The sequence below is a fragment of the Thermobia domestica genome, chromosome 6, assembly GCF_964235325.1.
Source record: "Thermobia domestica chromosome 6, izTheDome1.hap1.1, whole genome shotgun sequence".
NCBI classification, from domain to species: Eukaryota; Metazoa; Arthropoda; class Insecta; order Zygentoma; family Lepismatidae; genus Thermobia; species Thermobia domestica.
Window position 1 is genome coordinate 242,396,742 of NC_137459.1, and position 22,694 is coordinate 242,419,435.

The window sequence follows — 22,694 nt, forward strand, 5'->3', positions numbered from 1 at the left end:
ATTGGATGGACGAAGGCAACTCGACACCAGTTCTCTGGTGACCCTCCTCTAGTCTGCTACGGGACTCTTGGAGTAACCTAACCCCAGGCCTCTAGTCTGCTACGGGACTACGCCTATCCTATCTCCTGGCTTAGCCTGCTACGGGGCTCTGTCTGGGAATCCCAACCTCAGCCGCTTAGCCTGCTACGGGGCTCTGTTGGCAATTTAACCTGCCTCTGCTTGCTACGGAACATTGGTTCCTTAACTCCACTCCTCAGCCTGCTACGGGGCTCTGTTGGAGATCCTGTCTGCGACCACTTGGTCAAAGACTACCTTTTACTTACCTTTTTAAATAGAGACCAAATTGTATAGTATTTTTGTACAAATACTCATATAGTTGATTTTTATAATAAAACTGGTAGTGGGAGTCGATTCCGGACACTCTTTTTATTAACTGCTCTACCTCTTCCTTATATGTGAGACAAAAATACACAAAGTTTTACAATATTATTAATGCAGATCAGTCCAGAGTTGAAGAAGAGCTTCGTTCTGGTAAAACCCTTACCATCAAGGGCAGCAAGAGAATATTTAGTGGCATGGGTTGAATTGCCACCACGATACATTCATACATAATTATGCCGGTGATTGGAATGGATGCCACACTGCTTCCACACATGCATGTTCTTGTTTCGGAGCCCAGTGGTTACTTTCCAGCGAGCATGGTCGCTGAATTCCCTAATGTGAAAGCATATGCAAGCAAATAAGCGAATATGACAAAACGATTTGCAAATCCTCGTGGAGTCTTGTTGCCTGATTTGCACGATAATGATTGTGTTTTCCTTTTGGTTGAGTCCGGAGCAGCAAATATGGATGATGATCTTTACAACGCGAAAGTCCCTGACGGTGTTGAGCTCTATAAATTTTTTTTTTTTTTTTTTTTTTTTTTGTGAAATATACAGGCCTTGTTTAAAAAAATCGATCAGAACTCTCTTATTCCTCACTTTCGGCCAAAATTCCGGTTGGCTTATATATTCTTTGGTTCTTTTAGTTTATTCGCAACATGATTAACACAGGAGAATCTACTTCCAAAAGTTGACTAATTTCAATCTTGATTTTGTTTATGGATGTCAGCAATACCTCAATATTTGTTCGTTTTGAAGAAGAAATAAACTGTCTTGCCCAATTGTGGAAGCTACTGCTATCTGCTTTCATACTTTTGTACCTATTAATTTTGATAGCAGCCTTTTCGCAATCGTCCTTTAAATCCTTTCAGTTTTTTTTTCTCCCTTACTCACCGATTTTTCTTTGTACACTGTTATGCTTTTTGAAAACGATTCGCATTTTGTTTGCAGGTGTAATATTTACAGAACTATGGGTCGTATACATTTGTGAACATTAGGGTTTAATTATTGTAATGTTCATAAAAATATATATTCCTGTTGTTTTGTTTCTACTTTCTTCTACATAATGGAGTAGAATTAGGCTAAGATGAGAAAGTGAGTGTGTGTGGTTGATGCAGGCATCTTGTTTCTTAGTCAAAAATTGGTTAACAAAAAGGCGCGGTCTTTTAGAGGAAGAGCCACTCGTGAAAATCAAGAACTTCCGCACTCACACGTCGCAGTGTCTTCAACAACCGATTCACAATGTCTTTGTAAAGTACAGCTGTGATTGTATGATTCTCAGGTACGAATTATTTGTGAACCACATCTTTCCGATCGTAAAACACCACATACATCGTCTTCACGCGTGACTCTTGAAGGCCCGTTTTTTTCGGCCACGGAGAAACTTTACCGACCCAACTTGCTGATTGACGTGTCCCCCTTATTTTCCCGACCTAAACTCACCAGACTTCCTTCTGTTTCCCAAGATTACACACAAAATAAAGAGGCAGGGGTTTCACTCAATTTCTGATATCAGCACGCTGTTAGCGGTGAACAGAACAGTCACACAAGACTTTCAGCTGTACACTGTTCAGCTGTGCCATTACTTTTATCAAAAGAGGAGGGATGTACAAAAAAATGTTTGGATTAACGTGATCTTACTGTGTAAAGAGTAACCTAACTACTTTGCCTAAAAATATATACATACAAAAAAAAAAAAAAAATCTTGTTGCTTGCAACACTGGTGAGCGATTTCATTTATCGGCTTCAGTCTTACTGCTTTATTTTCATACCCAAAAAATACGAACTCAGAAAAAGATCCTGCACTTGCTAAAATTGAAGACAACTGTTTCCAGTCATATTGTGAACATATAAGTTCGTATGTGTGCGTGTAATACAATAAAAATTGATCAAACTGCATAACTGTGATTGTACTGCACATTCAAATTTATATTTTAGTAAAACAAATCTACAAAAAGAAAAGTAACTTATAAAAAAGTCTAAGAGCTCCCTCGTGGCTAAGCGGTTAGCGTATGCACCTTTGGTGTCGTGGGAGACCCGGATTCGATTCCTGGCGGGCGCTCATAGAGTTCGAAAAAATGAAATGAAATCTTTGAGTTTTACGTCCCACGGTTATGCCGGTTAGGATAAAGGAGACGGTGATGATGAATAATGAATGAAATGGTGGAATGAAGAAAGTGGGAGGAAACGGGAGAACCCCGAGGAAACCCACGCACACTGTGTTTGTCCACCACAAAGTTCACTTGGCGGGGGCTGGGATCGAACCCGGGACCCCAAGCACCAGAGGTGAGCGCTCTACCACTGAGTCACCGCGACCCCCTCATAGAGTTCGGATCCCACCTTAAGCTGTAGGTGCACATCTTACCTAGTGTAATAATAATAATAATAATAATAATAATAATAATAATAATAATAATAATAATAAAAGTAAAATTTGGAGAAATCGTCAATAATTATTTTGTTTGTACAAAAGCTCGTAAATGCTAAGTCCGAATTTTAATTAGAATACAGAATTTCATGTATTTATATTCAGCGGAAGTCAATGTGCAACCGCACCACGCAAGTGCAATCTATCGCAATGAGATTGCCATGAAGCATGCAACAGTATCTCGTTAGTCATGTAGTAGAGTAGTGTGGTCGAGCGTAATCTGATCCCGCCGAAATTGAACAGATTCTGGGAGTGGTTCATTGTGACTCTTTCCGACGCTAGGTTCACGGCGTTGCACGTCGCAGAAATGTGTAGTGCTGACGGAAATAAGCAGCGCAGATTCCTGAGCTCACCACACCGACGCGAGCAGCTAGAACCGTTTCTCAGAAGGGTTCATGATTGTGGCCAATTTCTCGTACAGAAGCAAACTGCGTCTTCGGAAAGTGGATGAAACGTTAAAATCAACGTTGTGTACTACTAGACTCATGTTCTGACTGAAATGTACCAGCATGAAATCCCAACATTGTACAGACAAGATGTAAACAAGGTTGAACTGCACCAACAAAAGGCATCCAGCCACATGGCGAAAACATCGTAGGAATTCTATCGCCACATCGAAAAGGAAACTGGAACTTTGGCAATTCCCTTCTCTGACATTCCCGTCAAGAGTCCAGATGCCATCCAAATGGACTATTGTGCTTCGGGACTCGTCAAGCGATGCCTATCCCATCGTCGAGTCCGTACCGCCACTAGTCTGTAGAAAGCCTGTGAAGAGGAGTGGGATGCAATACCCATGGCCCAGGTGCAATGCAGTCTCCTGCAATGGAAACTCCGATGCAGGGCAATAGATGGTAGAGGTGGGCTGCTGATCAAATGCAACCGGTGGTGGAAACGCGACATTTCTTAGGTACGTGGCACATTCAAATTCGGTTCAATATAAGTGAATCATCCTAAATACAGTATAACACTCACTAAGACCTACGGTACAAATTTGTGTACAACTTAATTTATACTGTGGAAACCTGTATGTAAAATACAAAATGGCATTAATCGAAAATATCTTTCTAATCTACGTAATTTGCTGATACGAAACAAACCACTAAAGCAAAAAGATGATTTATTTCACTTCTTCCGCCACAAATAAAACACTCGTGGTAGCCCTTATAAGTACTGTGCGTAGCTTCGTGACAACTGATTGAAACATCATAGAAATATCGGAAAATGATTTAGACAAGTACAAAAACATCTAAAGACAATAATCAGTCATTTTGAATCCTCCAGAGTAATTATGTTAACCTTACAATATAATGTACGAATACATTAGCGGCAAAGCCAAAAGGGTTACACCAATGGTCCTCAACTTTTTATAGCCCAGTCCCCTTGGGCGTTGTGATTGTCCTCAGTGTTTCCCGCCATCTTAACCTAATCCACTCATTCACAAGGCCAAACGTAAGACTTGAATGAAGCAGTATAAGAACGCTCATTATTGAAAATTGTTAACGTAACTTTTTTTCCTATTCCTCAAAATCATTAAATCTTTAGCTGCTGATTAGAAAATATTTTAATAATAATATTTGTAAAAAGGACATAAATATTTGTGTAAAATAATATTATTATTGTAAAATAATAATATTTGGCCAAAAGTTTTGGTAATTTGTAAAACCCATAATGGCTTTCGTCTCATAATAATAAAAAAACAGGACATAAACTTTAAATAGTCTATCACCTCCCAATCGCTCCTTTTTATTCCACTCCTTCTTTAACGCCGTCCTTTGAAAAGAGAACGCCCTGGGGGAGTTAACGCCACGTTGACATCCACTGGGTTAAACGATCAAGTTGGAGTCTGTTTACAGGTGATCAATATTGTTTACAATGTCTTTACTGTACCAGATTGTAAAACAGGGAAGTACAAATTAACGTAGTCCCTATTGTGAAATAACATAAATTAATAAGGACGCACTTACTATTATTATTCAGTATTCTGTCTGCTGGCAGGTCAGCTTCCTCGTTTGACTTTCAATATTTTCTTCTATTTTTCAAATCAACGATAAATTGCGTTATCCTTCTTCCTGCTCCTTGTTTTCCTTCCATTTTACTGTATCGCGGTATGAAGATGGCAAGTTTCATCTCTCTTATTCATGCACTTATTACATAATAACAACATCAATCTTCAAAATAATCTCAATTTGCTACATAAGGATTAAAAGCAGAGCTGACAATCTATAACTCAAGACAAATAAATCAGTCAAACTGCATCTGAAAACAGGAAAAAGAGGCGCAGTTTCGAGTTTGTAATAATAATAATAATAATAATAATAATAATAATAATAATAATAATAATAATAATAATAATAATAATAATAATAATAATATTTCTCCGTTGAATTTGAAACGTCGGATCTGAAGAATCGTCTGTGGAGTAATACCTGAGCTCTTGTCAAGTCAGCAACAACAAATCTAAACAGGAAAAGGATGTCCTCGCAGAGCACTGGAAACTTATCCACACATCAACACAGAGCAATCTGATTTCTGCATCAAGTTAAAAATGTGTTTCAGCAGTAGTGAAGACATTTTAAGGAATTCTTTTACCACTAAAGTAAACAGAAAAGCGTTATTTCGCCAACTAGCGAATGTCCCCCACTTGTTACCGCAGACATTTTCTGCCCCTTCCTCGCCGTACACCATCGCTTTGCATAATTTACACTGAATTGGTGCAAGTGAATGACAAACTAGTATTCTCTCAAGCAAAATGCTATATATTAAAAAAGGCGTGCGAGACTAGGATTTGGTTCCCGGCGGGACCTCTGTGGTTCGGATCCCATGTTAAGCTGTAGGCCCACGTCTCATATAGCCTCGCTACTCAAAGGGACACTAAACTCAAATCAAACCAAACCAAAAATTCAAGAAAGCATTTAATAATCGTGAAATTTCCCCTATCCTTATACCTTTCGAACAGAATTTCCAAACTTGCTGCTAGTATATAAGATATTTGTATTTCTACATCAAAATCCTTTTCATACTACTGGCCAAAGGTGAAAAAAAAAATGTCTGTCTCCCCTGTGTTCGATGTTTCGAATTCCATTCCCATCCACTCGGAGTGAAAGTTTCAAAATTTATGTAGTTTAATGAGATCAAAAAGCCCGTGTTTTTGACAAATATTCATTATATATATAAACCATATGACAAATTTCGTACTCTCGTTCCACCCTTAGGAGTCCAATTTTCTAAATTCGTCGAAATGAATACGATATTCTTATTTTCCGTATTAAAAATCTTTAAATAATGAATTTCATTCTTTTATATCCAGTGGTTCAGAAGAAGCTATCCTCTCTCACTCTGTGACTGAAATTAATTTTCATCACTTTCTCATTCCTTCGAAATGGAATTTCTAAAATAGTGTAAGTGAATGTGATGTTTGATTATTGAGTATCGAAAAGCTCCCTATACGAAGTTCCGTGCTCATAAAGCAAACGATTCAAAATTTTCTAACTCCTTCTCTGTATCCCATACTGAATTCATAAAGCGTGAGATGTATACTCGTTATCTTTGTATCAAAAAGTGACAACTCAGTAATGTTAATTGGCAAAACAAGTTAAGTAATATATTGTTTGAATAATCTTTGCCTGACAATCATTTACTGCTATTACAATAACTCTATGTAACTAATCTCTATATAACATGGCGGACACGTAAATTTCAGAAACTAACCCATACAGCTCTCTCTCTCTCTCTCTCTCATTTTTGTTTCTTCACGGCTGGGCAAACGTCATGCGACAAGCGAATTGCAAACTACACCTAGAACTTAATGCTATGGCTTTTCTTTGTGTTCTGTGTACGTATGGAGATTGGTCTGCAAGAAGCTGTATAGCAGTTACGGATGTTAGAAAAATACATATGAATGTAATGTTTTGAGTTTCACACGCACATTCAGCGACGACCGTAGCGCTACAGAACATCAATGCTGTAAATAGTCACCGGATCATTGGTGTCTGCAAATGTCAGAGGTTTCAGAAAATTCCGATCTGGCATCACCAGACTCCGTCGTCTGTCACGACAAACGCTAACCGCTGAATCTGACAACGATATTCTGCAAGCAGCTGTTGAGGAGATTCCACGTCAAAGGATCGAACAATTCTCTACAGCACACCATTCAACCCATTTAAACGTGCGGCGACACCTCAGCAGAAACAGTGGTATCTGGACATTTGCAATTTTCTAATTAGAGAAGAGTTAACGGATCCTCTTTTGCACAAAGTTCTGCCTAGGGACGAAAAATAATCAATTTAACTTAACATTAAATGTAACCTTTTACAATTAGTAAAAAGTAAAAGAGGGAAATGAAGACAATGGTCGCTACACGATGTTAAAGTGGATAATTCTTACGTCAAAACAGACAAGTTAGCTAAGCACTGTTTAGCATAGAAGCTTTCAAAATCTGCGGCAAATAACTTACCAGTGTTACCATAACACTTATGATGAACATTAGAGAAAGGAGAGAGTTTCCAACAGCTTTATACAGAATCATCTGAAGCATGCCTAGCAACAGAAACAAGATATTCCAGAAAAAAAACTATCATATGTATCATCTGTACGTAACTAGCTTAACGAAGCGAAATAAAAATTTCCAACATTATTTCTGTCCTTGTTTCGTAGAAACTGAACATTTGATTTTGTACGTAATTAGTGATCTTTCACCTTCTAGACTTGAATAAATGAATTACCAGAATGTCTTTAGAACCCCGTGGTCAATATCGAAAAAACTGGTAACCTAAGAATATTTAGAAGGAGTGAAAGACTAGTACATTCGAAAAGATTTCTTCAAAAATACAGGAAGCCGTATTGTTAATCAACGAACTTAAAAAGTTCGTTACTGAATTGTCTGTGTGCCTGTCTGTCTGTTATTTGCGATTTTTTCAATTTTGAACCGTGCATTTGATAGAGCTTCAAAAACTATCAGAGAAAGTGATTAAATTTTTCGCGTCACTCTTACCATTCCCGAGATACTGGCCAAAAAAATGGCCGACTTCCAGAGATTTAAGGAGCCATATCTCGGGAACCGTAAGTCATAGAGAGATCATATTGGTGTTGTTCGTTATCTAAGAGGATGGTGAACATTTTGGTGCCAAATAGTAACCGATGGTCACTGGTTTGGCCAATGGCCAGTTGTATAGGGGCCACCAATTAATATCGGTACCAAAATGCGTACCATCCTCTTAGGTATTGACTAACACCAATATCATCCCTCTATGACTTACCGTTCCAGTGATATTGGCCAAAAATGGCCAATTTCTAGATATTTAAGAAGCCACAGCTCGGGAACCATAAGTTGTAGAGAGATGATATGGATTCGATCAATACCTAAGAAGATAGTGAACTTTATGATACCAAATAGTAATTGGTGACCACTGTCCAACTGACCACTTGTTTGGCCAGTGGCCATCAATTAATATTCAGACGAAAATGTGTAACATTTTACTAGGGATTGATTAACACCAATATCGTGTCTCTGTGACTTACCGTTCCCGTGATATTAGCCAAAAATGGCCAAATGGCCAGTTGGCCAGTGGCCACCAACTAATATCGGTACCAAAATTTTTACCATCCCCTTAGGTATTGCAATGTCATCTCTCTATGACTTACAGTTCTCGTGATATTGGCCAAAAATGGCCAATTTCTAGATATTTAATGCGCCATAGTTCGTGAACCATAAGTTATAGAGATATTCATGTTGATAAATACCTAAGAGGATGAAAAATATTTTGGTACCAAATAGTAACTGGTGGCCACTGTCCAACTGGTCATTGGTTTATCCCAGCGTTTCCCAACCGGTGTGCCGCGGCACACTGCTGTGCCGCGAATGGACCGCTGGTGTGCCATGAGGAAATCGAAACAAATTATAAATTCTATAGGAATCAAATGCAAGACATAGGGGAAAATGTATATTTGTATTTCACATTACTATGAACCTCTACTATAAATCTACAATTTTAAGTTTAATACTGTGTTACTTTTCTGTACATTATAATGATAGAAAACGTATTTATCATTATCATGACCATTATTGCTTCTCTATTGCTACAGACTATTTCGCAACTTGAAATTTTAACATATCATTCAATAAATTCAACAAAGCAAATATGCATACATTTGTGTTTTAAAAGTATAGGAGATTTGTTTATTTATTCGTTATTTAGTGATCTTCCCTTTTAGTTAAAGGTTAGATACAGTTTTCGAAAGAGAAAGTGGATTTTTAAAAACCCGAGTCCTGTATTTCATTGCAATTGTTTTCCATTTTAAAATTAGAATGAAAAATAAGCATAATAATTTACGACGGGCAAAAATCAGTGATCGAGTTTTCTTCTCTGTAAGGAAATCAGTAATCACATAAAAATACCACGGTATTTTATATTTACAAATAATATTTACAAATAATTTCCTTCAATTTATCCATATGTTTATCAATGTTATGCTCAAGCAAGTGATCTGTTTTTCAACGGAAACACTATTTCTTCTCAGAGAGGTGTACAACAAGGTGATCCCCTGGGCCCAGCACTTTTCGCTATAACCATTCACTCCTTAGTTAAATCACTGGATACCGAATTAAACATTTGGTACTTAGACGATGGAACAATTGGTGGCGAACCCGAGATAGTTCTTTCATCTATATATATAAAAGAGAACGTACAAATCCTTTGTCCGCTCATCACGCTAATACGGCTGAACCAATTTCTTTTATTTTTGGGGGGTTATTAGGATTTGGACCCTAGATGGTTTTTATCATATCACTTTAATTTTCAATTACCAGTGTCTTGAGATAATTGACCATTCAGGTGTCCTCCTTTGTTATTCATCATAGGTATAAAAATAAACGTATGTATATGCAACCCGCATGACCGTGTCACTCGGCGGGTTAACATAAATGACAGGCGTTATAATGGTTTTTATCATATCACTTGAAAGCGAAAAAGTAAAAATTATCTAAGTAACAAAGTTTATTGCGTTCGGGGGTGACCGCAGCGAAGCGGGGCGGGTTAACATAAATGACAGGCGATATAATGTTAACATTTACTGCAATCTTCTATGGTTTTTATCATATCACTTGAAAGCGAAAAAGTAAAAATTATCTAAGTAACAAAGTTTATTGCGTTCCGGGGTGACCGCAGCGAAGCGGGGTGAACGCTGCTAGTCTTTAATAGAAATAAATAAGAAGGCATCACTTCTTGGCTTGAGTCTCAACTTTTCTAAATGCGAGGTGGGTTGTCTTGGAACAGATGAAACCGCATTCGACGAAATCTTTAGAAGATTTAATGAAGCTGCACCAGGCATACGCCCTCTAACGATCCAGAATGCTTGTCTTCTAGGTGCTGCTCTCACGTCGGAAGCACTCACTAACGTGCTATTGAACAAAATATCTACTTTAGAATCGTTCTTGTCTCGACTTCCCTCAATTTCAGCCCATTCAGCATTTTTCCTTTTACGAGCATCTTTATCAATCCCTCGCTTAACCTATTTTTTACGATGCTTTCCATCTTGGCATGAGAGTTCTTTGCTGGAAAAATATGATACTGTCCTGAAAACTGGCCTTGAATCAATTCTGAACTGTTCCTTAAATGACAACTCTTGGATACAAGCATGTTTACCCGTTGGTTTGGGCGGTCTTGGTATATGACGAGCTGTGGATATGGCGATTCCTACATTCTTAGCGTCATACCACGGATCTCTGCGTTTAATCGAAGCTCTCCTTCCACAGGGTTATTGTTTGGACCCAGATGGTTCAGTTCAAGAAGGCTCTAATAAGTGGGCAAACTTGGTAGATACAAGCCTTCCGGAGATTAACAAAAAGTGTTATCAGTCATCTTGGTATACACCAATTGCATGTCAATTACATAATCATTTGTTACAATCTGTTGTTGTTCCGGAAGATAAAGCCAGGCTTCTTGCTGCCTCGTCTCCTGAAGCGGGTGCATGGTTGATGGCGATACCTTCTCCGCCTTTAGGCCTTCATTTGTCAAATGAAAGCTTTCGAATTGCTGCAGCCTTACGTTTAGGATTAGCAGTTTGTGAGCCTCATCGCTGTCCAGCTTGTGGGGATGAGGTTAACCAACGTGGCCTGCATGGTCTTTCATGCATGAAGAGCGCTGGTAGATTCGCCCGACATTCCTCTGTAAATGATATAATACTACGAGCCCTCAACACAGCTGGATTTCCTTCAATACGGGAACCTTCTGGTTGCTGTCGTTCGGATGGAAAGCGACCGGATGGGATGATACTGGTTCCATGGATGAGAGGTAAATGTTTATTGTGGGACTTCACATGCGCTGATACCTACGCTCATTCAAGTCTCCCTCTGTCAGTATTGAATGCTGGAGCTGTTGCTAATCGCAGAGAAGCTGAAAAACAAAGAAAATACAACAACCTTCTCGAAAAGTTTGTTTTCACTCCAATCGCTATTGAAACAAGTGGTGCTTGGGGTGCAAGAAGTCTTGAATTCATTAGGGAGGTAGGAAGACGCATTTCTTGTGTTTCCGGCGAAGTTCGCTCCACATCTTATTTAATACAGCGGATATCCGTTTCTATCCAACGTGGTAACATCTCGTCGGTCCTGGGCACTTTACCACCTGGCAAGGAACTGGATGAAGTGTTTATACTCTGAGGGACTATAGTTTTTCTTTTTTTACGTTATAATTACATAATTATTTCTGATTTAATATTTCTTGTTTCCGACCAGGAATTTAGTTAATTGTAAACAAATTAATTTAAGTTGTTGGCCAATGTAATGACTCTTAGTGAATACTCTATATTTGAACGCATCGTTGGATGACTAACAGTTAATGAATATATATATATATATATATATATATATATATATAATGGGTGTGCCGCGAGAATTCAAGTTACACCTATAGTGTGCCGCAAGTTGAAAAAGGTTGGGAAACGCTGGTTTATCCAATGGCCAGTTGACCAGTGGCCACCAACTAATATTGGTACCAAAATTTTTATTATCCTCTTTGATATTGATTAACACCAATATTATCTCTCTATGACTTACCTTTCCCGTGATATTGGCCAAGAAATGGCCAATTTCTAGATATTTAACGAGCCATAGTTTGGGAACCATAAGTTGTAGAGAGATCATATTGGTGTTGATCAATACCTAAGAGGATGCTGAACATTTCAATACCAAATAGTAACCGGTGGCCACTGATTAACTGTCTACTGGCCAACTGGCCACCGTTCCTCAGATATTGGCCAAAGAATTTCAAATTTCTAGATATTTAAGCAGCCATATCTCGAGAGCTGTAAGTCATAGAGGGATAATATTTTTCTAATTTTTGCGAGAGAGAGAAGGAGGTGCGGATAAAAAGATTTACTTTTACATCTAGAAACAATGATAGTTATCCTTCCCGCTCAATCTTTCCATTCTTTTTAAGTTCGTTCTGGCAATGCTCATGGAGCATTCTCAACTGGTTTTGTTTTCCATGTACTATCGACAAATTTATCAACAGTGCGACAACTATTCTCTATGAAGCTTGAAAAAAGTGGATATATTAAATGAAACTAGTTGATTAATAATAATAAAGAAAAAGTAAACTGGGAAAGCCATCATGAAGTTTGTGTACCACATGAAATGAAGTTTGTGTACCAATCGAAAGTATCAGGAGTGAGGTTCTATTACAGAGTCACCGTCTACTCACTAATGTTAAGAAATAAATTTATAACAAAAATAGAAAAAAAAAAACAGATTATAGGAATTATCATAGTTTTACATATCAGTTAGAAGTACAAGGATAATTCACTAACAACAAACAGTGTAAACGATCTAATTATAAAACATTTAGGTAGATAAGCATCTTACCACACAGCTGTTCTTCAGCTATAGGTGTCAACACAGACATATCAACATCATATATGTGCGATGTTTCCTTCCAAAAACTGACTGCTTCCGAATACGATTCTTCTAAATTAGCAGGAGCAAAACTGAGAGTAGCAGTCGTGGGAAACAAGTAGCCATCCTGTTTAAATATAATATAAAATAGTAAAAACATATGACTTACAGAGTAATAAGAATATCAAGCAACCAAAGCTAGTGTTCTCCTTAATTACACGATATCAAAAAGCGTTAAAATATGATCCATCGGATGAACATTGATTCTATATAGTCCTGGAGGGAACTAAAACTCTGTAACTTGAAAATTAATAAGTTTATTACTACATAATTTTATGTGCAGTTACAGTTAAAATTCAAAGTTTTCTTTTCCATGCGTGTTAAGTTCATAGCCATACCATCAAATGTGCACCATTCATGTTGAAACATTGTTGCAGTCTTTTCCTGAAACAAAGAATTACGTACTGACAGTAATCGTCAGGAATATTCAAAAGCACACCAGTTATTTTGTCCTTCAGTTCGTCCTGTTCAGCTGCTTTCTGAGCATACACCTTGATCTTTATGTCTTCCCACAGCCAGTAATCACAAAGTGTCTAATCTGGCGAACTTACACACTAAGTGAGGTCCTCCTCGACCAATCCATCTCTCCCGAAATTGTTCATTAAAAAACTGCCGAAAATCAAGTGCAAAATGTGGCGGTGCCCAATTTTGTTGGCCAGTAGGCCTTACTAATATGCCTAACCTCTCAAGTTCCGCCACAAAGAATGTCTGTAGCATGTTCAGATATCTGTCGCCATTTGCCATGTCTTCCTCGAAGAAAAATGGACCAATGATGTAGACCACTGAAACAGCGCACTACACATTAACATTGGGACTATCCCACGTATAAACACGTGTAAATTTTTCAAGCCCTCTCCCTCCACAAATTCAGCAGTTGTGCCTGTTCACGTTTCGAAAAACATAAAACATGGTGACATCCGAGACAGGTCACCATCACGTTGTAAAGGGATAAGCATTGATTCACAAAATTCCACTCTCATGTCACAGTCTTCGTCTATCACATCAGGCACAGATTTCAACAAATATGGCCGGGCAGTCACTTCTTTTTGTCTGATCTTGTGTAACGTTCGCTTTGGATTCCCATTCCAAAGATATTCATTTAAGCAATTTCATTGGACTCCCTTTGTGCGCTCCTGCACTATCTGAATCACATCGTCACTCATTCCTTGTCTTCCACTGCGTGATAAATATAACACCCTTCTCACAACCTTGAACTTTTCATACCACTTCTTGGTACTTGTCTCTGCTGGGCGTACGTTGTTTGAACTTGCTTTGCACCGAAACGGAAAACTTCAATGAATTCCGCAAACTACAGCACATACCGTGCCTTTTCATGTGTGGACGTCATCATAGAGTTATGTGATCACCAAAGCAGGCGCCAGTCAGTAGTGGGGCCAGGACAAAATTTTAAACTTTGATCCTTTAAACTTTGTATTCTTAAACATAACAATTGTAATGTTACTGAGTTTTAGTTCCCTGCAGAACTTTAGATATTACTTGCACTATACATGCTTTGATATACATACGCATAAGTATTATTTTACACCTAAATTTGATGCTAAGGAAGTAGGCAATGTTATACAAAGAAAGTAAACCAGGATTTTCTACATAAAAATGGTATTTGAGCAAATTTTAGTTGGATTATTCCACGTCACATCATCCAGGCGTATTCACTCTACCATTTCAGATTTCCATAGAACTCTGCATAGTGTAAATACAAAATAGTATAAAAGCTCACATTTCTTTAGTTCTTCCATATTACCCTTAGGTAATTATTTACAGCTTTCGAAATGTTACTGCACTCGAAAGTCTTTTGAACGATGTGGTGATACAACGGAACAACATGTCTCACTTTATTTAAGTAATACAAGGCCGTGAGTGAAACGAACGTTCTGAAATTCACACTTACTGGAAAGTTAATAAGGATTTCAAAAATGCAGTGTAAAATGTCATAAATGTATTCCTAATCCACGAAACATCTTTCCAAAGTGGTTATAGTATATTTTGAAAACGTACATACATTCAACCACCTAAATTCCTTCCTGTGAAGAAGTAGGACACTGATGTAAATACCATTTGACAAAAGGCGCATATCCGATTAAGGAGTTAAAAATAAGGTAACTATATTACCAAATATTCTTATAACTATGATCTGTCTAGTTTTAACTGACGTTGTCTCAAAAATAGGTTCCTTGTTATCTCTTATTTTGTAACAAGCAAAAACAGAAAGTTAAGAAAAAAGGACTTGACCGGTACTCGAAATGTCATTGTCATTCCTACACAGTTGTCAATCCCGCACTTAATCCATCTGCCTGTACATGCAATATGATCAGAACACTTTTATTATTGTACATTTCTCCAAACCATACTTGGGCGACTTAATTTTTGTTAAGTACCTTAAAATATGAAATTTGGAACAATGCATTCGAAGGAGGGAGAGTCGGAGTAGTGAAGTATTCCTGAAACACTCTGCTGTTTGAAAAATTCATCTTCTATTTTGTCAACTAATGCAATGTTACTTTCAAAACAAAATAGTCGGCCTTAACAACCGCAGAAAACTTTGTTATAGTTACAGATTTTCGACAAAAAAAGAAAAGTTATTAAGGAGTCCCTTAGCTCTCATTACAACTAAAAAGTAGTTCCACAGCTATTTCCATAGTCGTGCGTGTTGTCTCTCTGAATTGGGATTCAACATTTTTGTACACTTCTGGTCATAAAAAGTGGGCCTGCCTTCCAGAGATTAAGTACAAAAAGTTGATCCTAGACCCTTTCGTTATTTTCCCTTATTGTTTACAGAGCAATGTGCATATTCTCTAATAGAAATAGACCATCTAGACATTCCCTCCAAATAAATATTCAGGTGGCATGTAGAAAACAATCATAAAATAAGAAAACGAAACAGAACAAAATTAAACAGAACAAAACAAAAAGATAACAGTAAAAGCTAGTATACTAATCTCTGTTGCTGAGAAGGTTGCAAGGCTATAGAATTCGATCTTGGCGACACTTCCAGCTGATTATCTTCATCCACTCCCGGCCGTGAAGACATTTTACAGGGTGGCCAGTCTTAAATCTAAATTTCCTTCTAGAAATCACAATTCAAGAAAACAAAAAAGGTGCAAGTGATGAAATAAATATTAAATGGTTAGAATATAATGAACTAATTACACAATTTAATGAAGGTAAAAACTACTTTCAATTAACACCAGAAACTGAAACCATTATATGAACTAGCAAATCCTTAATAGCCTATGGTTTTCACTCTTCAGTTTCTATTTATATGTTTAACCTCGATAAGTCAATTTCGTTAAAATAGAGAAAAGTCATGTGTAAAAATTTTTTTTTTCTAAAGCTAGAGATAACCCTTTTCGAAATTATCTTCGTCGTTAGCTGAATTCACTTTCTTGAGCAAAGTTCATTGACGTAATTAATCCTTATTACGTATATATAATATTGAAAGCGACTACGTTTGTCACTTCGTAACTCTTGAACCACCCGACTGATCTCGATCAAATTTTCAACATGGATGAGGCTTGGGCCTGGAATGGTATTTATCATTTCATTTCGGTGCAACGTAGGGAAGGGCAGGGTATATATATATATATATATATATATATATATATATATATATATCTACAGGGGGATTGACAAAAAAATCTAAAAACACTTCATATAGGACACGTAAGTTTGGCTCTCCACTGTACAACACGTGTTGCGGTTGCCGATCGTTTTTTGTTTTCAATGTGTCGTGTAGACCTTCCTCTTCCGTCAGCAGTAACCAGTTCACCTGTGAGTGTCGTGGTGTGAAAGTGGTGCGGTAATATGGGCGACCTGACAGACTTCCAAAGAGGCATGATCGTTGGTGCCCGTCTGGTTGGAGCTTCAGTGGCAACAGTGGCGAACATTGTGGGGGTATCGAAAGGCACTGTGTCCAATGTCACGAGGGCATACACAATTCATGGGCAAACGACGTCTGCAAAGCACAACAGTGGTCGAAAGACAATCATGTCAGATAGGGATCGGAGGGCATTAAAACGGATTGTAGCAGCTAAGAAGAAGACCACTGCAATGAAAATTACGTCTGAACTCAATTCCGGCCTACAGAACCCGGTTTCATCGAAAACAGTGCGACGGGAACTTCATAAAATAAAAATTCATGGCAGGGCCGCTATCGCCAAACCCCTGGTCACAGCAGTAAATGCGAAGAGGCGTATCCAGTGGTGCAAGGACCACAAGGCGTGGACTCATGAGCAGTGGAAACACGTAATGTGGTCCGATGAATCGACTTTCACCTTGTTTACAACAACCGGTCATGTTTACGTATGAAGAACACCGTCGCAGGGCTATGATACAGACTGTCTGCTCCCAACTGTAAAGTATGGGGGTGGTTCTGTTACAGTATGGGCAGTGATATTTTGGTTTTCTGCAGGCCCCATCATAGCCCTGCAAGGAATGATGAATGCTAAGGCGTATAAGGCCACATTGGGGGACCAGGTTCTACCCATGGCCCAAATATTGTTGCCTGATGGTGATGGCATCTACCAAGATGATTTGGCACCCTTTCACACTGCAAAAACGGTGAAATAATGGTTTGAGGAGCATGACCAGGAGCTATCACACCTCCCCTGGGTCCCACAATTACCAGATCTGAACATCATTGAGCTATTGTGGTCTGAGTTAGAAAGACGTAAAAATGAAATGAAATCTTTAGTTTTACGTCCCACGGTTATGCCGGTTAGGCTAAAGGAGATGGTGATTATGAGAAATGAATGAAATGGTGGAATAAAGAAAGTGGGAGGAAACGGAAGAACCCCGAGAAAACCCACGAGCACGGTGTTTGTCCACGACAAAGTCCACACGGCGCGAGCTGGGATCGAACCAGGGACCCCAAGCACCGGAGGTGAACGCTCTACCACTGAGCCACCGCGCTCCCTTAGAAAGACGTGTTCGGTCTCATTACCCACCTGCATCTCTTAAGGAACTGGAACATGTTTTGGAGGAACAATGGTACAAAATTCCACACACCACGATTCAGGATCTGTATACGTCCATTCCACGTTGGATCCAAGCTGTTTTGGACACAAAAGGAGGCCCCACACCATACTAGGAATGGACTTCACACTTTTGCAAACGTTTTAGATTTTTTCGTCGAACCCCTGTATATTATATATATATATAATAAAAGTGACTGTCTTTGTGACCTAATAACTATTGAACTACCCGACCGATCTCGATCAAATTTTCGACATAGATGAGGTTCGGGCCTGAGGTAGTTTTTATTATTTCACTTTGACGGTACAACTTAGGGGAAGGGACAGATATTTAAAAATGATCGAAAATGACCGATATTAGCGTCGGGTCCATAGTTTTCATGGTGGTCGCTGAGATGAACAGTGACACTTCCGATACGTTTATATCCAAATTCAGCTCCCATTGCCCTTTATGTCCAAAATGAACCGATATCTCCCCGTACGAAGAACGGGCAATTTGATAGTTACGTATAAAACATCTCAGACTGAGAGGGACGCTAATTCTTAATAGTTCACGGTCATGCTTAGGCGCCAATAGGACCGCTAGCCAGCAGTCAACTTGCATATAAAACTATTGTGACGATTTAATTGCAATTTAAAAACTGTATTGATTCAATTTATTCATTTGAAAATACGACAAGATCTGTAACTATATTTAAATTTGAGCATTAATGCTCGTATTTGTGTGTTTGTACACCAATATATTGTGAGGATGTAACTGTAACTTAAACTCTATTGGTGGGTGCACAGTGGCTCAGTGGTACAGCGCTTACCCTGGTTCGATCCCCTGTCAAGTTGTGATGGACAACATTGTGCTCCTGGGTTTTCTCGGGGCATTCCCGTTTCCTCCCACTTCCTCATTCCACCAATTCCTCCATCATCATTCACTTGCCTTAACCATCCGTCTCCCTTATCCTAAATAGCATAATCGTCGGACGTTAAACTCAAAGATTTAATTTCCTTTAAGCAAGACAAGTTGCTTTAGGTAGTAAGCCACGATGGCATTCTTCTTCTGGAAGAAAGCTACATTAACAAATGGGAAACCACCAAGAAGAGCAGTAACCACAGACCCTATCAGATTTTTCTGTTAAAACCGATATAAACTAAAATATAAAAGATAATAATAATAATAATAATAATAATAATAATAATAATAATAATAATAATAATAATAATAATAATAATAATAATAAAGTTGTTTGAATCGATAATGAACGCTAGGCGCGAGGAGTAAATTTTCAATGTGGTGACACGAAGTAAATTGATTTATAATTTTATTTTCTTACTAGAGATGAAAGTATCGAGACTAAAAAAAAAAATATATAATAAAAATAAATAAATAAATAAATAAATAAATAAAGTAATTAAACTACAGCGAAAAGAGTAACATATTTACTTTCAAATACAATATATTCATTGACAAATTCGGAAAAGCTTTTTTCTTTCGTCCGTCATTTTAAAGACTAAGACAGACAGACAGAACGTCTCTCCTCTTTAACTGCTGGGTAGCCATGTGCCAGGTGTCACTAAAGCTTTATTTACATCTCCTCCCTCCAAATGAATAAAAGGGAACATTTCTTTGGATTTCCAAACAAACATGGCATTCACCATATACCTGGCAACTCTGAAAAACTCTCTCTTAGGAGTATCATAAACTATCGTGGTAGTTTGGAGAGGGCAACAACTACACCCTCTGTTTCCCACTTCCCCACCCCAAACTTGTATTCTTCTGTGCAGGGTAGAATAGATGATACGAGATTAAAGTGGATAGTACAATAGTGTTTATTCTGCTTTCTGAGCGTTAAAAAAATGTAAAAAACTCAATGACAAGTTTCCAAATGAATTAAAAGGATATACCACAATTAAAAGGATATTCCAAGTATATACCACATATTACTTTTATTTTGATATCTGTAGTAGTTTCTAAAATTTTTAAAAAAAATATATATATATATATATAATGCATAACTTTTAGGGTGTCCTTTGTTCAACATACTCACCGGTTTCAGCCATTTATCTCGAGCAAGCAGTACAGAAGGGAGCATAGTTTCATATAGTAACATGTAGCCCATCCATTCACTGACTATTATGTCGACCTTCTCTGGTAATAAAACATTTTCTACTTTTCCTTTTATTAAAGTAATTCTGTCTGATAATTGATTATGGTCAATAACCTACAAGAAAAAATAAGAGAACATACATAATTTCGATCATTATCTCCAACAGATTCTAACTGAATCATACATTTATTTATTTATTATACAGATTTCTGGGTATTGCCGGCATTTATGGTCTTACGTTCATCACGTATGAGGGATGATGTTCCTCAGCGAGCACACTATTCGGGAAGGTGAAAGGAAGGAAGCGAACTAGAACGTGTATATTAGGTACCATCCCGGTATTTGCCTGGTGCGATGAGAAAAGCCCAGAAAAATCCTTACTCAGGATGACTGGCTTGAAAAACCTTTTACACCTTTTTCACCGAGTGTCTCCACTTGAATCATGAATGTTTAACAGGGTGTCCACATAATTTGGCCAAAAAACTGAACAGAAAAACAGAAACTGAAAACATACTGAAAAATGTAAGAATTACATTCTTATTCAACTGTTAGCTTTCTTCATCATTACTATGGATAACACATTCTTAGCGTTGTTCATCACATTGTTCGTATCATCAACGCAATAATAATAATGAAACAACTACTACTTATATTAAAAAAAAAAAAAAAAAATCGAACCATACAATGCCTAAGTTTTGGGGTGTCCCTTGTTCAAGATTTTCACTGGTTTCAACCATTTATCTCGAGCACCATCAATTTATCCTTTGTCCTTCAGTAGCAATAACTTCTCTTTACGACTATTACTACCCAAACACTTGCCTCTTTCCTACTCAACCACATTACAGAGACTTTCTTTTGGTCATACTATTTTCCCTTAAGAATTAACAACAGTGGATAGATTTATGTGGACCAACAGCTTCGATTTAACATGGGACATATATACGAGGGGCATTCAATAAGTAAAGAGACAAATTGCTATAGCTCAATAACGATTTATTTCAATCTTTCAAAACTAAGGCTATTTTTCAATATAATCACCCTTTACAGTTATGCATTTATCCCATCTTTCTTGCAGCTTCCTAATTCCCTTGGCGAGGAAATCTTTCGATTTACCCCGAAGCCACCTATGCACCGCTGCCTTAACTTCCTCATTGTTAGCAAATCTTTTTCCACGTAGGGTGTCTTTGAGTGGTCCAAACAGGTAAAAATCAGATGGGGCGAGGTCTGGGCTGTAGGCAGGATGAGGTAAGACCTCCCAACCCAATTCTTGAAGCTTACCTCGGGTCAGCTGGGCTGTATGAGGGCGGGCGTTATCGTGCTGAAGAATGACTCCTTTTGACAAGAGTCCACGGCGTTTGCTCCTGATAGCTGGTTTAACTTTGTGGTCTAGCATCTCAGAATAGTATAGGCTATTGATAGTTCGCTGATCTTCAAGGAAATCGCAATATATTGGACCCTGTGAGTCCCAAAAGATGGTCAGCAGCACTTTACCAGCGGAAGGTTGAACTTTGAATTTTTTGCGAACTGGAGAGCTAGTGTGTTTCCACTCCATACTCTGCCTTTTGGTCTCAGGGTCGTAGTGATGGATCCAGGCCTCGTCGCAAGTCACTATTCTTTCAAAAAAAGCGTCTCCTTAAATCAAACTTCGTTGCGTTAAGGCTTGACAAATGGAAAGCCTTGATTCTTTATGAGCGTCAGTAAGCTGTCTGGGAACCCATCAGGCACACGTTTTTCTGTACTTTAAAATGTTCCTAATGACATTGTGAACAGTTCCAACACTTACTTGAACTTCCTCAGCTATCATTTCAACAGTAATTCTTCTGTTATCACGAATAAATCCGTCAATCCTCGATTCCAACGAAGAACCAGAAACTTCCACAGGACGTCCACATCGGGGTTCATCACCTACACTTGTTCGGCCACTTTTAAACCGATCAACCCACTTGTACACATTCGCACGGTTCATACAACTGTTACCGTACTGTCTCAACATTCGAGAAAAAATTTCACTTGGTTTTACACCTTCTGCAACTAAAAACCTAATGACTGAGCGCTGTTCTTCTAAGGTGCAATCTTCTAGAGGACTTGCAATGATGAATTGATATTTTTGAAGTTATGTTGACATAAAATTACGAAACAGCAGATCAGAGCATATCCCAAGGTTGCCAGCTAACACCCCTGAAACAAAACAAAACAAAAAAAAAAAAAAAAATTGATTAGTGTTAAAAATATAGACTTTGTCTCTTTACTTATTGAATGATCCTCGTATATATTTACCTCGGGTCTACCAAGCTTTGTTTAAAAAATGGCACATTCGCGCAATGTGATCGATAGATACGTTAATGCAACTGCACCATGGAAAGCTTCATGAGCTGTATGAAACTTTATATTATATATATATATATATATATATATATATATATATATATATATATATATATATATATATATATATATATATATATATATATTACTATTAAAGTATTTTAATGCTGAGGAATATTTTATTGCTTAAATAATGGAAAACTCCGTAAAGATAAATTGAAAACAAGAAAACGCCATGTCATTTTAATCAGGATTTAGATTTCTAGGCTTTCGGCATCTATGGTCCGTCACGTTTGAGGCATGATGTCCCTCGGCGAGCATAATATCCGGGAAAAGGGAAGAAAGAAAGGATTGGGGAAGGAAAGTTGAGGCCTGGGACCTGTAAATTAGGTACCACCCCGGCAATTCTCTGATGTGAATAAGGAAAACCCAAGAAAACCTCATTCAGGATGGCTGACCTGAAAAAGCTTTTATACTTTTATCGACCGAGTGCCCCAATCGGAAATCGAACCCGGTCATTTTAAT

The 22,694-nt window shown here is 38.0% G+C and overlaps 1 protein-coding gene across 2 annotated transcripts in view; it reads right to left on the reverse strand.

Annotated features, from left to right (window-relative positions):
- LOC145688446 (protein arginine N-methyltransferase 6-like) overlaps positions 1-22,694 on the reverse strand; it is a 111,093-nt gene that overhangs the window by 23,508 nt on the left and 64,891 nt on the right. The window contains exons 4-6 of one of the 2 annotated variants that reach the window (XR_014131909.1): positions 19,785-19,958; positions 12,665-12,821; positions 4,773-5,064 (exon numbers count right to left, since the gene is read on the reverse strand). Coding sequence is in view for 1 of the 2 variants with exons in the window: in XM_081762681.1 (XP_081618807.1) it covers positions 12,665-12,821; positions 19,785-19,958 (331 nt within the window). In the remaining variant the exon portion in view is untranslated. The remainder of the gene's footprint in view (positions 1-4,772; positions 5,065-12,664; positions 12,822-19,784; positions 19,959-22,694) is intronic. The other variant, XM_081762681.1, reaches the window with a different exon arrangement.